Source organism: Coregonus lavaretus (genome assembly GCF_964263955.1).
Source record: "Coregonus lavaretus genome assembly, chromosome: 7".
Classification (NCBI taxonomy): Eukaryota; Metazoa; Chordata; class Actinopteri; order Salmoniformes; family Salmonidae; genus Coregonus; species Coregonus lavaretus.
In genome coordinates, this window is record NC_139994.1 from 29,782,869 (window position 1) to 29,797,197 (window position 14,329).

Below are 14,329 nucleotides of genomic sequence, written 5' to 3' on the forward strand. Positions count from 1 at the left end.
CGTAATATAGTACATTTGTCATAATTTGGTTGTAATCCAGAGAGTTAGAAAATGTATCTAGATCCTCTATGAGGCTGTGGAGGGATTCTAGTTGTGGATTTAAAAGAAAACATGAATCATCAGCGTACAATGACACCTTTGTTTTTAAGCCCTGTATTTCTAAATCCTCTGATATTATTATTGGATCTGATTTTAATAGCTAACATCTCAACGGCCACAATAAATAGATATGCCGATAGTGGACAACCTTGTTTCACTCCTCTTGACAGTTTAAAACTTTCTGAGAAATAGCCATTATTTACTATTTTACACCTAGGGTTACTATACATGATTTTGACCCATTTTATAAGAGATTCTCCAAAATTGAAATGCTCCATGCATTTATATATAAACCCCAGGCGAACTTTATCAAATGCCTTTTCGAAGTCTGCTATGAATAGCAGGCCTGGTTTCCCATATTTTCCATAGTGTTCTATTGTTTCCAATACTTGCCTTATATTATCTCCAATGTATCTTCCATGTAAAAAACCTGTCTGATTAGAATGAATAATATCCGACAATACCTTTTTAATTCTATGCGCTATACATTTTGCTAGGATTTTTGCATCACAACACTGAAGTGTAAGGGGCCTCCAATTTTGTAAATGGACTGGATCTTTATATTTTCCACTTGTATCCTGTTTCAGTAATAATGAGATCTTCTTCTTGAGTGTCAGATAATCTACCATTTACATAGGAGTGGTTAAAACATGCTAATAACGGTCCTCTTAGTATATCAAAAAAGGTTTGGTATACCTCGACTGGTATGCCATCCAACCCTGGAGTTTTCCCAGACTTAAAGTATTTAATTGCATCCAGAAGTTCCTCCTCTGTAATTTCACCTTCACATGAGTCTTTCTGTGTGGCTGTTAATTTGACATTATCAATAGAAAAAAAATCTCTACAATTAGCTTCAGTTAGAGGAGATGGAGGCGACTGAAAAGAAAACATATGCTTAAAGTACTTTGTTTCTTCCTTCAAAATATCATTTGGTGAATTATGGGTGACTCCGTCAATTGTAACCAGTTTCATTAAGTTATTTTTGGTAGCATTCCTATGTTGAAGATTAAAAAAGAATTTTGTGCATTTTTCCCCATATTCCATCCAGTTTGCTTTATTTCTATAATATATTACACTTGATCTTTCTTGAATAAGTTTCTCCATTTCTTTTTGTTTTCCCTCTAATTTATTCTGAGCCTCTATGTTACAGTTTTTATTGCCATCTATCTGTTCTGTTAGACTTTCTATTTCCTTTCTTAGTATAAACTCTTTTGACCTAAATTGCTTTTGTTTTCGAGATGAGTCCTGAATTGCATGGCCTCTAAAGGCACATTTAAAGGTGTCCCATACAATAAGGGGATTCGCTGTACCTATGTTATGTTGGAAAAAGTCAGTTATAAATTCCTTTGTTCTAATTATAAATAAATTATCATCCAATAGGCTTTGATTAAATTTCCAATATCCTCGCCCACGTGGGAATTCAGTAAGAGTAATGTATATGCCTATTATATGATGGTCCGACCGCATTCTGTCCCCTATCAACACTTTTTTTTACTTTTGGTGCCAACGAGAATGAGATAAGAAAGAAGTCAAGACGACTAGCTTGATTCAGTCTCCGCCATGTATATCTCACTAGATCAGTATATTTAAGCCTCCATATATCTACTAGTTCTAATGTATCCATGACATTCACAATTTCCTTAACAGCATGTGGGTGATTGTTTGTGGTGTGATTTCCTTTACGGTCCATTGAGCTATTTAAAACAGTATTATAATCCCCCACCATAATAATATTGTCTTGAATTGCAATTAATATGCGTAATAATGTCGGCAGTTCACGCGTAGGATTCTAACATATAACCCGGATTGCCATTGTATTACATTTAATTAATTGACAAGCAATTATTATCCTAGCAAATAATTCCTGTAGTCCATCCCATACCCCCCTCCCCCCCTCCCCCCCAACATCCCACCCCCCCACAACAGATGCCAGACAAGCACACACGCACATACTCACATACTCCAACACACTCAACCCCCCTCCTCCACAATCCACCAAAAAATCAGATACTCAACGGCTGTTATATCCCAGAGCCCAACTCGAGAAATAACTTGATTTACGAGTGCACATACAGTTAAAGCTGATTGAGAAAGCATGCAGATTGAGCAGAAATTGATAACAATGTGAGATTTGATTAATCTACTTAATCTATGTCAAGTCCTAGGTGATGGATATCAGATCCACCCTCTTCACCTGAGACACAAACACTCTGATCCCCTGTTGTAACCATTTTCCCAAGCATCTCCGTGCGGTCAGACCTTTGATTATTTTGTGCCACCTGGGCCACAATGATAAACCCCCTCTCTGATTGTCCGAGTGTGACCCCCTCCCCATGGGTTACTGCAGCCAGTGTTGCCAGCACTGCCACTACCTGGGTGGGCGTACCCCACCGGAATCCCCACCGGCTAGGTAAAAGGTCGTCAAGGTTCTCATTAGCAGCTTTGAGAATTTCCTTGTATATTATGCTCTCCCATCAGGGGGCTCTGGCTTTGTAGGACCAACCCTGCCAGGCAGGCTCAGAATCTTGAGGGGGCGGTGCTGCTCAAGTAGGTCTCTGACCGCATTTATTTCTCTGTTTAGGCTGCATACTCACAGCAGGTCCATAAAAGAGATGGGAACTTCTCTTTGGTGTATGGGTCGCTCAGGTGGGTGTCTAGGTTATAGGGTTAGGGATCTTTCCATCATGATAGGACAATGAAAAATTAGATTAGATGTATACTATATTTAAAAATGTATATCCCTCATCTACACAAAATTGAAAGCTCTCTCTCACTACCCCTGCTCATAGACCCCCGGTCGGCTCTGGGATATGCAACCATTTCCCCTCTCACTCACTTAACGCCGCACCTTTTCAAACACAAAAATGCACACCACATGGTTGACTGCGGAAGAAATGGGCCGAGCGTGCAAACGCACCCGCATCCACATCTGCCGCAAGGGGGAAAGGACGCCAGAGAGAACACAGGACCAACCACAACAACCATCCGCCAAAACAACAACCTCCCGCCAAAAAAGCCATGTTCTAATTATTTGTATTTAAAGATGTATTATTCTGCTTGTTATGTCGTTTTATCCTTTTATAAAATACTATACTTACTATAAATGTTATTTAATATTACAATCCCTATCATCACAGATTTTATTTCTTTCATCACATTCCCAGTGGGTCAGAAGTTTACATACTCTCAATTAGTATTTGGTAGCATTGCCTTTAAATTGTTTAACTTGGGTCAAATGTTTCGGATAGCCTTCCACAAGCTTCCCACAATAAGTTGGGTGAATTTTGGCCCATTCCTCCTGACAGAGCTGGTGTAACTGAGTCAGGTTTGTAGGCCTCCTTGCTCACACATGCTTTTTCAGTTTGTGATGGCCACTCCAATACCTTGGACTTTGTTGTCCTTAAGCCATTTTGCCACAACTTTGGAAGTATGCTTGGGCCATTGTCCATTTGGAAGACCCATTAGCATTAACTTCCTGACTGATGTCTTGAGATGTTGCTTCAATATATCCACATCATTTTCCTTCCTCATGATGCAATCTATTTTGTGAAGTGCACCAGTCCCTCCTACAGCAAAGCAACCCCACAGCATGATGCTGCCACCCCCGTGCTTCACGGTTGGGATGGTGTTCTTCGGCTTGCAAGACCCCCCTTTTTCCTCCAAACATAATGATGGTCATTATGGCCAAACAGTTATATTTTTGTTTCATCAGACCAGAGGACATTTCTCCAAAAAGTACGATCTTTGTCCCCATGTGCAGTTGCAAACCGTAGTCTGGCTTTTTTATGGCGGTTTTGGAGCAGTGGCTTCTTCCTTGCTGAGCGGCCTTTCAGGTTATGTCGATATAGGACACGTTTTACTGTGGTTTCCTCCAGCATCTTCACAAGGTCCTTTGCTGTTGTTCTGGGATTGATTTGCACTTTCCGCACCAAAGTACATTCATCTCTAGGAGACAGAACGCGTCTCCTTCCTGAGCAGTATGACGGCTGCGTGGTCCCATGGTGTTTATACTTACGTACTATTGTTTGTACAGATGAACGTGGTACCTTCAGGCGTTTGAAAATGCTCCCAAGGATGAACCAGACTTGTGGAGGTCTTGGCTGACTTCTTTAGATTTTTCCATGATGTCCAGCAAAGAGGCACTGAGTTTGAAGGTAGGCCTTGAAATGCATCAACAGGTACACCTCCAATTGACTCAAATTATGTCAATTAGCCTATCAGAAGCTTCTAAAGCCATGACATCATTTTCTGGAATTTTCCAAGCTGTTTAAAGGCACTGTCAACTTAGTGTATGTAAACTTCTGACCCACTGGAATTGTGATACAGTGAATTATAAGTGAAATAATCTGTCTGTAAACAAGTGTTGGAAAAATTACTTGTGTCATGCACAAAGTAGATGTCCTAACTGACTTACCAAAACTATAGTTTGTTAACAAGAAATTAGTGGAGTGGTTGAAAAAACAGTTTTAATGACTCTAACCTAAGTGTATGTAAACTTCCGACTTCAACTGTATATACCATTTAGCAGACGCTTTTATCGAAAGTGACTTACAGTCTATGCATGCATACATTTGACATATGGGTCGCCCCAGCGGGAATCAAAGCCACTATCCTGGAGTTGCAAGCACTGTGCTCTACCAACTGAGCTGCAGAGGACCATACTGGACGCACACAGTATAACCAAGCCTAAGTATAACCACCCCCTCTCCCTCCACTGACCTGAAGGCGAGCTGCTCCACCTGGTAGTACTTCTCGTCTCGGAGGATGTGGAGGTCCAGGTTGAGCTGTCTGATCAGAGCCTCACAGTCCTGCAGGTACACCCCCAGCTCTCTCTCACAACGCACCGCCTCGCCACTCTCCACCTGGGACATGTCCTGATGAGGAGTGAGAAGACGGTGTGAAAAGAAGACAAAGAGGAGGGAAAAGGGAGAGATGGTGAAGTACAGTGAAAAGGGCACATAGCTCCGATATAATGGAAATTGAAAAAAACTCAGATAAGCAAGTCCTCATTGAACACGAGAGAGAGAGAAAGAGAGAGAGAGAGACACAGGGATAGCATCACTCACGGCCTGTAGTGTGTTCTTGGCCAGGGTGAGTTTCTCCTCACAGTCCAGGGCCATGTTCTGGATCTTATTGGCCATCTGCAGCAATAACTCCAGTCTGGAGGGAGACGCACAGTATCAGCAAAGTGTCACAGAGTGTCAACAAGCTCAAAACATTCATTTTGTGCGTCCGAAATGGCACCCTATTTACTATACAGTGCACTACTTTTGACCAGGCCCTGGTTAAAAGTAGTGCATTATATAGGGAATAGGGTGCCATTTCATATGCAGCCAGTGTCTATGGAATGTGTTTACTGTACAACCGTAACAAATAGTTGAAAAACAACCTAAAAACATCTTCCAGGTAAACAAGTTCTAGGCCTATTGAATTTTAAGACTAAAGTACTAAAGTATCAAGATCAGGACAACAATTCACAATACAACAGAGTACAGATATGTGCAAATTAAAATCGGTGTGAAAACACCTAATTATTATGAGATGTACTGTGTTTTGTGCAGAGATCTGTGTTCATGCACCATGAAGATGTTGCCCTAAGTGAAGTCTGTAATACAGTGTCAGGGTTAGGTTAGAGTGCTCTACAGCGAACCGCAGGGCCTCCCCTTTCCATAACTACTGGTATAAACAAACTCTAGCTCAAAAATAAGTATTGGGTTAAAGACTAATTCTGCAGTAGGGGGGAACGGCGCCACTGGCCGCCCCACCACCGTTTTTATTGCTTTTGTTCCCGAGCTGAGGACCGTTGTGCAGCATGGTGAAAGAAAAAGCTCAACATATTATGCTCTTTTATCGCATGTGCAATGATGTCAGAGGGGAAGAAACAGTGTTTGTTGTTTGCATTAACTTCTTTTTTGTTCTAAAACCGCAGACGGACTTGGCTGTTTCACCATTAAGGATTCCAGCTTTAAGGTTATGGTTAGTTATAGGGTTAAGTATGTCTGTGCTGCTGACCTCTCCACAGCGAGCTGCAGGGCCTTCTCTCTCTATAGCTCCTGATGTAAACAAACTCAAACACTAGCAGCAGTAGTAAGGGTTAAGGTCAGGGTTATGGTCTCTGTGTGCTGACCTCTCTACAGCGGGCCGCAGGGCCTTCTCTCTCTCCAGCATTTCCAGGATCAGTTTGCCCCACTCCTCCTCCAGGTCATTGGGGTGCAGGCCCTGGGGCAGCTTGATGCGCCCAAACTCCATCCATACCTGGGGAACACAAACACGCACATATAACTGTAACCTCTATAATACATACAGTGTATTCAGAAAGTACTCAGACCCCTTCACCTTTTCCACATTTTGTTACGTTACAGCCTTATTCTAAAATCAATTAAAATTGGGGGTTTTCCTCATCAAGCTACACACAATACCCCATAATGACAAAGCAAAACCAGGTTTTTAGAAATGTTTGCAAATGTATTAATAATAATAAAAAACTGAAACATCACAAGTATTCAGACCCTTTACTCAGTACTTTGTTGAAGCACCTTTGCTAGTGATTACAGCCTTGAGTCTTCTTGGGTATGACGCTACAAGCTTGGCACACCTGTATTTGGGGAGTTTCTCCCATTCTTCTCTGCAGATCCTCTCAAGCTCTGTCAGGTTGTATGGGGAGCGTTGCTGCACAGCTATTTTCAGGTCACTCCAGAGATGTTAGATCAGGTTAAAGTCTGGGCTCTGGCTGGTCCACTCAAGGACATTCAGAGACTTGTCTTGGCTGTGTGCATAGGGTCGTTGTCCTGTTGGAAGGTGAACCTTTGCCCGTCTGAGGTCCTGAGTGCTCTGGAGTAGGTTTTCATCAAGGGTCTCTCTGTACTTTGCTCCGTTCATCTTTCCCTCGATCCTGACTAGTCTCCCAGTCCCTGTCGCTGAAAAACATCCCCACAGCATGACGCTGCCACCACCATGCTTCACTGTAGGGATGGTATTGGCCAGGTGATAAGCGGTGCCTGGTTTCCTCCAGACGTGACGCTTGGCATTCAGGTGTCTTTTGGCAAACTCCAAGCGGGCTGTCATGTGCCTTTTACTGAGGAGTGGCTTCCGTCTGGCCATTCCACCATAAAGGCCTGATTGGTGGAGTGCTGCAGAGATGGTTACCCTTCTGGGTTCATGGTCACCTCCCTGACCAAGGCCCTTCTCCCCCGATTGCTCCGTTTGGCGGGGCGGCCAGCTCTAGAAAGAGGCAAACTTCTTCCATTTAAGAATGATGGAGGCCACTGTGTTCTTGGGGACCTTCAATGCTGCTGACATTTTTTGGTACCCTTCCCCAGATCTGTGCCTCGACACAATCCTGTCTCGGAGCTCCACGGACAATTCCTTCGACCTCATGGCTTGGTTTTTGCTCTGACATGCACTGTCAACTGTGGGACCTTATATAGACAGGTGTGTGCCTTTCCAAATCACATCCAATCAATTGAATTTACCACAGGTGGACTCCAATCAAGTTATAGATACATCAAGGATGATCAATGGAAACAGGATGCACCTGAGCTCAGTTTCGAGTCTCATAGCAAAGGGTCTGAATACTTATGTAAATACACTTTTTTAAATTTTTCCTTTGTCATTATTGGGTATTGTGTGTAGATTGATGAGTAAAATGTTTTATTTAATCAATTTTAGAATAAGGCTGTAACGTAACAATGTGGAAAAAGTGAAGGGGTCTGAATACTTTCTGAATGCACTGCATGCCTACATATATTCTTTACTTTTACATACAATATAAAAAATAATTAAATATGCAGTACATTATAAATTATGAATTTCGTTGGCAAAGTACATGATTTCGAGTGCAAAGGACCCAAATCTCTCCGAGGTCTTGTATGTATGTAGTATAAATGTTTGGGATGCTTGGGGTTGTGAGTCATGGGAAAGTAGAACCGAGGGGAAATTGAGGAATTATAGTTTGTTGTCTCAAGGCAGTGGCATGGGGTTGAAATGGCCTGGTGCAGAGAACAGAGTGTTCGATCACTCTCTCTCACACACACACACACACACACACACACACACAGAGAGAGTACCCCTGAGGGACTCATGATGCACAGTGTGGCCCGCTCGTGGTGGCAGAAACCAGGTCACCTCTTCATATCCTTTAATCTAGCTCTCTCCATCGCCCTCGTTGGTCATTGAGTTTATGAGTTTCAGTTGTCTACAAGACTCATGCCAGCCTAATATGCCATAATATGATTTGATGTTGAAATGAGGCTGTGTTCTCAGGGTAATGATACTTTAGTATCTGCCTGGGTATGTCGTTCAGTCTTTCTGATGGTAAATCGGTCTGTACCATCAACATAGGTTTGCAGTTTCCGCTGACATTTTATAATGCTTGTCGTCATCGAGACGTCTCAATATGTTTTAGAAATCAAAAGTCTCTCTTTCCTCCTCCCTCCATCTCTTACCTCCAGCAGTTTGTAGAGGTGTTCTATGCGACTCTTCTCCATCTCCTTGGCAGGGATCTCTGTCTCTTTGAAATGGACGTACTCATTGTAAAGTGCCTGTGGGACAGGTGATCGGGTATTGACAAAAGGTTCGATGTCAATAATAGACAGTCATTTTACATCAAGCAGAAAAGCATTCCTAGTTATCCGGGCCCGTATTCATAAAGCGTCTCAGAGTAGTAGTGCTGAGCTAAAGTGCGGAACTGATCCTGGATCAGCACTCCTATTCTGAGATTACCCACATCCTGTCCCGCTCTCCCTCACCCCCTTATATCCATTGCCTCCCTCTCTTTCTACCTATCCTTCCTTCTCCTCCATTCTCTTCTTTCATTCTCCCTATTTTATTCTCTTCATCACCATTTCCATCCCTCCCTCTTCACCTTGAGCTCCACAGGGTTCAGTGGGAAGTTCTTGTTGGCCATGAGGGCCGTGTGCTGTCGGCTCCACTGGAGCAGTGTGGAGAAACGAGACTGGTACTCCGCCCAACGGTGGTCCACCTCCTGATAGAGAGAGAGCGAGCGAAAGAGGGAAGGAGGAAGGGGGAAAGGGAGAGCGAGAGGAGGGGGGGGGGGGAGATATAGAGAGAGAGCGAGAGAGAGACAGACAGAGAGGGAGTATAGGACTGGTTCCTTGACAGTCAGCTATCAATATCCTTCAACGGCTGACTGCGATCAATGGAGTTCATTATTGGCTCCACAGCTTTGGCAACATAATGTCCCTTGAGCAGTCATGCCAATAAGAGTTCATATGTCATAATATATTCAAATAGTGTATTCCGAATACATTAGTTCACACAGACTGACCAACTGTACATTAATACAGTGAGGGAAAAAAGTATTTGATCCCCTGCTGATTTTGTACGTTTGCCCACTGAAAGACATGATCAGTCTATCATTTTAATGGTAGGTTTATTTGAACAGTGAGAGACAGAATAACAACAACAAAAATCCAGAAAAACGCATGTCAAAAATGTTATAAATTGATTTGCATTTTAATGAGGGAAATAAGTATTTGACCCCCTCTCAATAAGAAAGCTTTCTGGCTCCCAGGTGTCTTTTATACAGGTAATGAGCTGAGATTAGGAGCACACTCTTAAAGGGAGTGCTCCTAATCTCAGCTTGTTACCTGTATAAAAGACACCTGTCCACAGAAGCAATCAATCAATCAGACTCCAAACTCTCCACCATGGCCAAGACCAAAGGGCTCTCCAAGGATGTCAGGGACAAGATTGTAGACCTACACAAGGCTGGAATGGGCTACAAGACCATCGCCAAGCAGCTTGGTGAGAAGGTGACAACAGTTGGTGCGATTATTCGCAAATGAAAGAAACACAAAATAACTCAATCTCCCTCGGCCTGGGGCTCCATGCAAGTTCTCACCTCGTGGAGTTGCAATGATCATGAGAAAGGTGAGGAATCAGCCCAGAACTACACGACAAGATCTTGTCAATGATCTCAAGGCAGCTGGGACCATAGTCACCAAGAAAACAATTGGTAACACACTACGCCGTGAAGGACTGAAATCCTGCAGCGCCCGCAAGGTCCCCCTGCTCAAGAAAGCACATATACAGGCCCATTTGAAGTTTGCCAATGAACATCTGAATGATTCAGAGGAGAACTGGGTGAAAGTGTTGTGGTCAGATTAGACCAAAATTGAGCTCTTTGGCATCAACTCAACTCGCCGTGTTTGGAGGAGGAGGAATGCTGCCTATGACCCCAAGAACACCATCCCCACCGTCAAACATGGAGGTGGAAACATTATGCTTTGGGGGTGTTTTTCTGCTAAGGGGACAGGACAATTTCACTGCATCAAAGGGACGATGGACGGGGCCATGTACCGTCAAATCTTGGGTGAGAACCTCCTTCTCTCAGCCAGGGCATTGAAAATGGGTCGTGGATGGGTATTCCAGCATGACAATGACCCAAAACACACGGCCAAGGCAACAAAGGAGTGGCTCAAGAAGAAGCACATTAAGGTCCTGGAGTGGCCTAGCCAGTCTCCAGACCTTAATCCCATAGAAAATCTGTGGAGGGAGCTGAAGGTTCGAGTTGCCAAACGTCAGCCTCGAAACCTTAATGACTTGGAGAAGATCTGCAAAGAGGAGTGGAACAAAATCCCTCCTGAGATGTGTGCAAACCTGGTGTCCAACTACAAGAAACGTCTGACCTCTGTGATTGCCAACAAGGGTTTTGCCACCAAGTACTAAGTCATGTTTTGCAGAGGGGTCAAATACTTATTTCCCTCATTAAAATGCAAATCAATTTATAACATTTTTGACATGCGTTTTTCTGGATTTTTGTTGTTATTCTGTCTCTCAGGTTCAAATAAACCTACAATTAAAATTATAGACTGATCATGTCTTTGTCAGTAGTCAAACGTACCAAATCAGCAGGGGATCAAATACTTGTTTTCCCTCACTGTACATACTAATGTTAATGTGAGAGGAGTAGAACATACATGTGCTGCGATGCCCTCTCCTCCCTCAGGGATCTTGGGGAAGGCATCGTAGATGGAGGAGACGTATGTGATGACCGACTTCTCATCTGGAGACGGAACATCCACATCTAGAGAGAGAGAAAAAGAGAGAAAGCGGTAGGAGGAGATGAAAGGGGGAGCGGAAAGGTCAACATGATATAAACGGTAGGGAGACCAAAAAAAAGAGAGGCAGACCAACAGAACACAGAGGCACACAGACAGTATCATGAAGTACACTAGTCTCACGATACCAGACCTGTCAACACCGTAAAACGGCTGGAGTCGAGAAGTACACAGACAGATAGACAGAAACATAGACAGACAGAAACACAGACGGACAGAAACACAAAGACAGACAGACAGGCAGACAGACAGTTACCTTCAGCGTCCAGTAGTCTAGTCACCCCTAGCGACTCTCCAATCTCAAAGGCCTGCTCCAGGTTGTCAAGGTTACTCTGCTGCGCCACCACCTCCATATCAATCAGGTCTGGCCTGAAGACCACCAGAGAGGGAGACAGGGGGGGTCAGAACTGAAAGTGTGGGTGTATCTGCATCTCAGTGTGTGTGTGTGTGTGTGTACCTGAATCGGTGGAGCAGGGCGTTGAACATGCGTCCGTCGCTCCAGGAAGAGGAGAAGTTGGTACAGCGGAGGCCAGGCCAACCCTCTGTGGCCTGCTGGCTCCATAACAACAGCTTCTCCTTAGCTGTCAGATCCCCTGACTCACCACTCACATAGATCTCTGATATCTGGAATACAGAGGAGAGGATAGGGTTATTAATATATTATGAATACACAGATCTGGTGAGACCAGAGGAGAGGTGAGGGTTAATAAATATGTGATATACAGTACCAGTCAAAAGTTTGGACACACCTACTCATTCAAGGGTGTGTCTTTATTTGTACTATTTTCTACATTGTAGAATAATAGTGAAGACATCAAAACTATGAAATAACACATACGGAATCATGTAGTAAAAACGTGTTAAACAAATCAAAATATATTTTATATTTGAGATTCTTCAAAGTAGACACCCTTTACCTTGATGACAGCTTTGCACATTCTTAGCATTCTCTCAACCAGTTTCATGAGGTAGTCACCTGGAATGCATTTCAATTAACAGGTGTGCCTTCTTAAAAGTTAATTTGTGGAATTTCTTTCCTTCTTAATGCGTTTGCGCCAATCAGTTGTGTTGTGACAAGGTAGGAGTGGTATACTGAAGATAGCCCTATTTGGTAAAAGACCAAATCCATATTACGGCAAGAACAGCTCAAATAAGCAAAGAGAAATGACAGCCCATCATTACTTTAAGACATGAAGGTCAGTCAAACCTGGAAAATGTCAAGAACTTTGAATGTTTCTTCAAGTGCAGTCGCAAAAACCATAAAGCGCTATGATGAAACTGCCTCTCATGAGGACCGCCACAGGAAAACGAAGACCCAGAGTTACCTTTGCTGCAGAGGATAATCTCATTAGAGTTAAATGCACCTCAGATTGCAGCCCAAATAAATGCTTCACAGAGTTCAAGTAACAGACACATCTCAACATCAACTGTTCAGAGGAGACTGCATGAATCAGGCGTTGATGGTCGAATTGCTGCAAAGAAACCACTACTAAAGGACACCAATAAGAAGAAGAGACTTGCTTGGGCCAAGAAACACGAGCAATGGACAATAGACAGGTGGAAATCTGTCCTTTGGTCTGATGAGTCCAAATTTGAGATTTTTGGTTCCAACAGCTGTGTCTTTGTGAGACGCAGAGTAGGTGAACGGAAGATCCCCGCATGTGCGGTTCCCACCGTAAAGCATGGAGGAAGAGGTGTGATGGTGTGGGGGTGCTTTGCTGGTGACACTGTCGGTGATTAATTTAGAATTCAAAGCACACTTAACCAGCATGGCTACCACAGCATTCTGTAGTGATACACCCTCCCATCTGGTTTGCGCTTAGTGGGACTATAATTTGTTTTTCAACAGGACAATAACCCAACACACCTCCAGGCTATGTAAGGCCTATATGACCAAGAAGTGTGATGAGTGCTGCATCAGATGACCTGGCCTCCACAATCACCCCACCTCAACCCAATTGAGATGGTTTGGGATGAGTTGGACCGCAGAGTGAAGGAAAAGCAGCCAACAAGTGCTCAGCATATGTGGGAACTCCTTCAAGACTGTTGGAAAATAATTCCTCATGGTTGAGAGAATGCCAAGAGTGTGCAAAGCTGCCATCAAGGCAAAGGGTGGCTACTTCGAAGAATCTAAAATATATTTTGATTTGTTTAACACTTTTTTGGTTACTACATGATTCCATATGTGTTATTTCATAGTTTTGATGCCTTCACTATTATTCTACAATGTACAATTTTTGAATGAGCAGGTGTGTCCAAACGTTTGACTGGTAGTGTACATATTGGGATGACTTTGCTTGGATCCATCCATAAGTAATGTTATTGGTATAAGGTTCCAAATATGAACTATTTCATGGTCAAAGGATGCCTGCTCTTACTGTATAATCGTGGTAACGAAAAACACAACAGCTGGCACATATACACACCATTTCCCTTTATGGGCAAACATTCATTATACACTACATTATCCTATCTCATATTCATGCCATTGTCCTATTATGAGTCTGTAACCCACAGTGTGCATTAATTACTCTGTTTCAAACATATGGTCTCTTTAGTGTCATGACTTAAATGAATGAACAATCACTGTGTCCCTATTTCACACAGGCACACACGGATGTACGTGACACACAAACGTTCACACACAGTGAGTCAGCAGAAATGTATCAACGTGCTAGTCTTTTATTCAACTTGTCATCTTTGTTCCGATCCTTCTTCTCCTTTAATCAATAGGCCTTAAGCCCGAGCCAATGTTCTATTATTTTCTCTTTCGGTCTCTCATTATTCTGGCCAGCTCATTAACTTGTTTTCTCACCACAATATCCCCCTCTCCCCCCCCCCACTTCATTCCTTCTTCTATCTGTCACTTTAGCTTTTCTCCTCATTTGATCTGTTCTTCCTCAAACACTGCCTCGTTCTGATTCATTCGTCTCGCCTTCACATCAATCTGCTGTTTCACTCCTCCTTTTCTACCCTCTCTTTTCTTTTTGAGGTCAAAGCGCTTATAACCTCCTTAAGCCAACCGTCCTCCACCTCCCCCCTCCCCACTCTTCCCTTTTTCCCTATACTTTCTTCTTTCTTTCTTTAATCTGTTCATCATGACAAAGGGTGGCTGTTGTATATGCAGTATCTGGCAGTGCCTGGTTCTT

At 43.2% G+C, this 14,329-nt stretch overlaps 1 protein-coding gene across 1 annotated transcript in view; it reads right to left on the minus strand.

Moving 5' to 3' along the window:
- The window catches only part of LOC311132497 (microtubule-actin cross-linking factor 1, isoforms 1/2/3/4/5-like), a 235,581-nt gene that overhangs the window by 109,017 nt on the left and 112,235 nt on the right, over nucleotides 1–14,329 (minus strand). Inside the window, exons 6-13 of the mRNA XM_084165778.1 lie at nucleotides 11,638–11,804; nucleotides 11,437–11,549; nucleotides 11,040–11,146; nucleotides 8,963–9,082; nucleotides 8,544–8,639; nucleotides 6,227–6,354; nucleotides 5,166–5,259; nucleotides 4,819–4,973 (exon numbers count right to left, since the gene is read on the minus strand). Of these exons, the coding sequence (XP_084021904.1) occupies nucleotides 4,819–4,973; nucleotides 5,166–5,259; nucleotides 6,227–6,354; nucleotides 8,544–8,639; nucleotides 8,963–9,082; nucleotides 11,040–11,146; nucleotides 11,437–11,549; nucleotides 11,638–11,804 (980 nt within the window). The remainder of the gene's footprint in view (nucleotides 1–4,818; nucleotides 4,974–5,165; nucleotides 5,260–6,226; nucleotides 6,355–8,543; nucleotides 8,640–8,962; nucleotides 9,083–11,039; nucleotides 11,147–11,436; nucleotides 11,550–11,637; nucleotides 11,805–14,329) is intronic.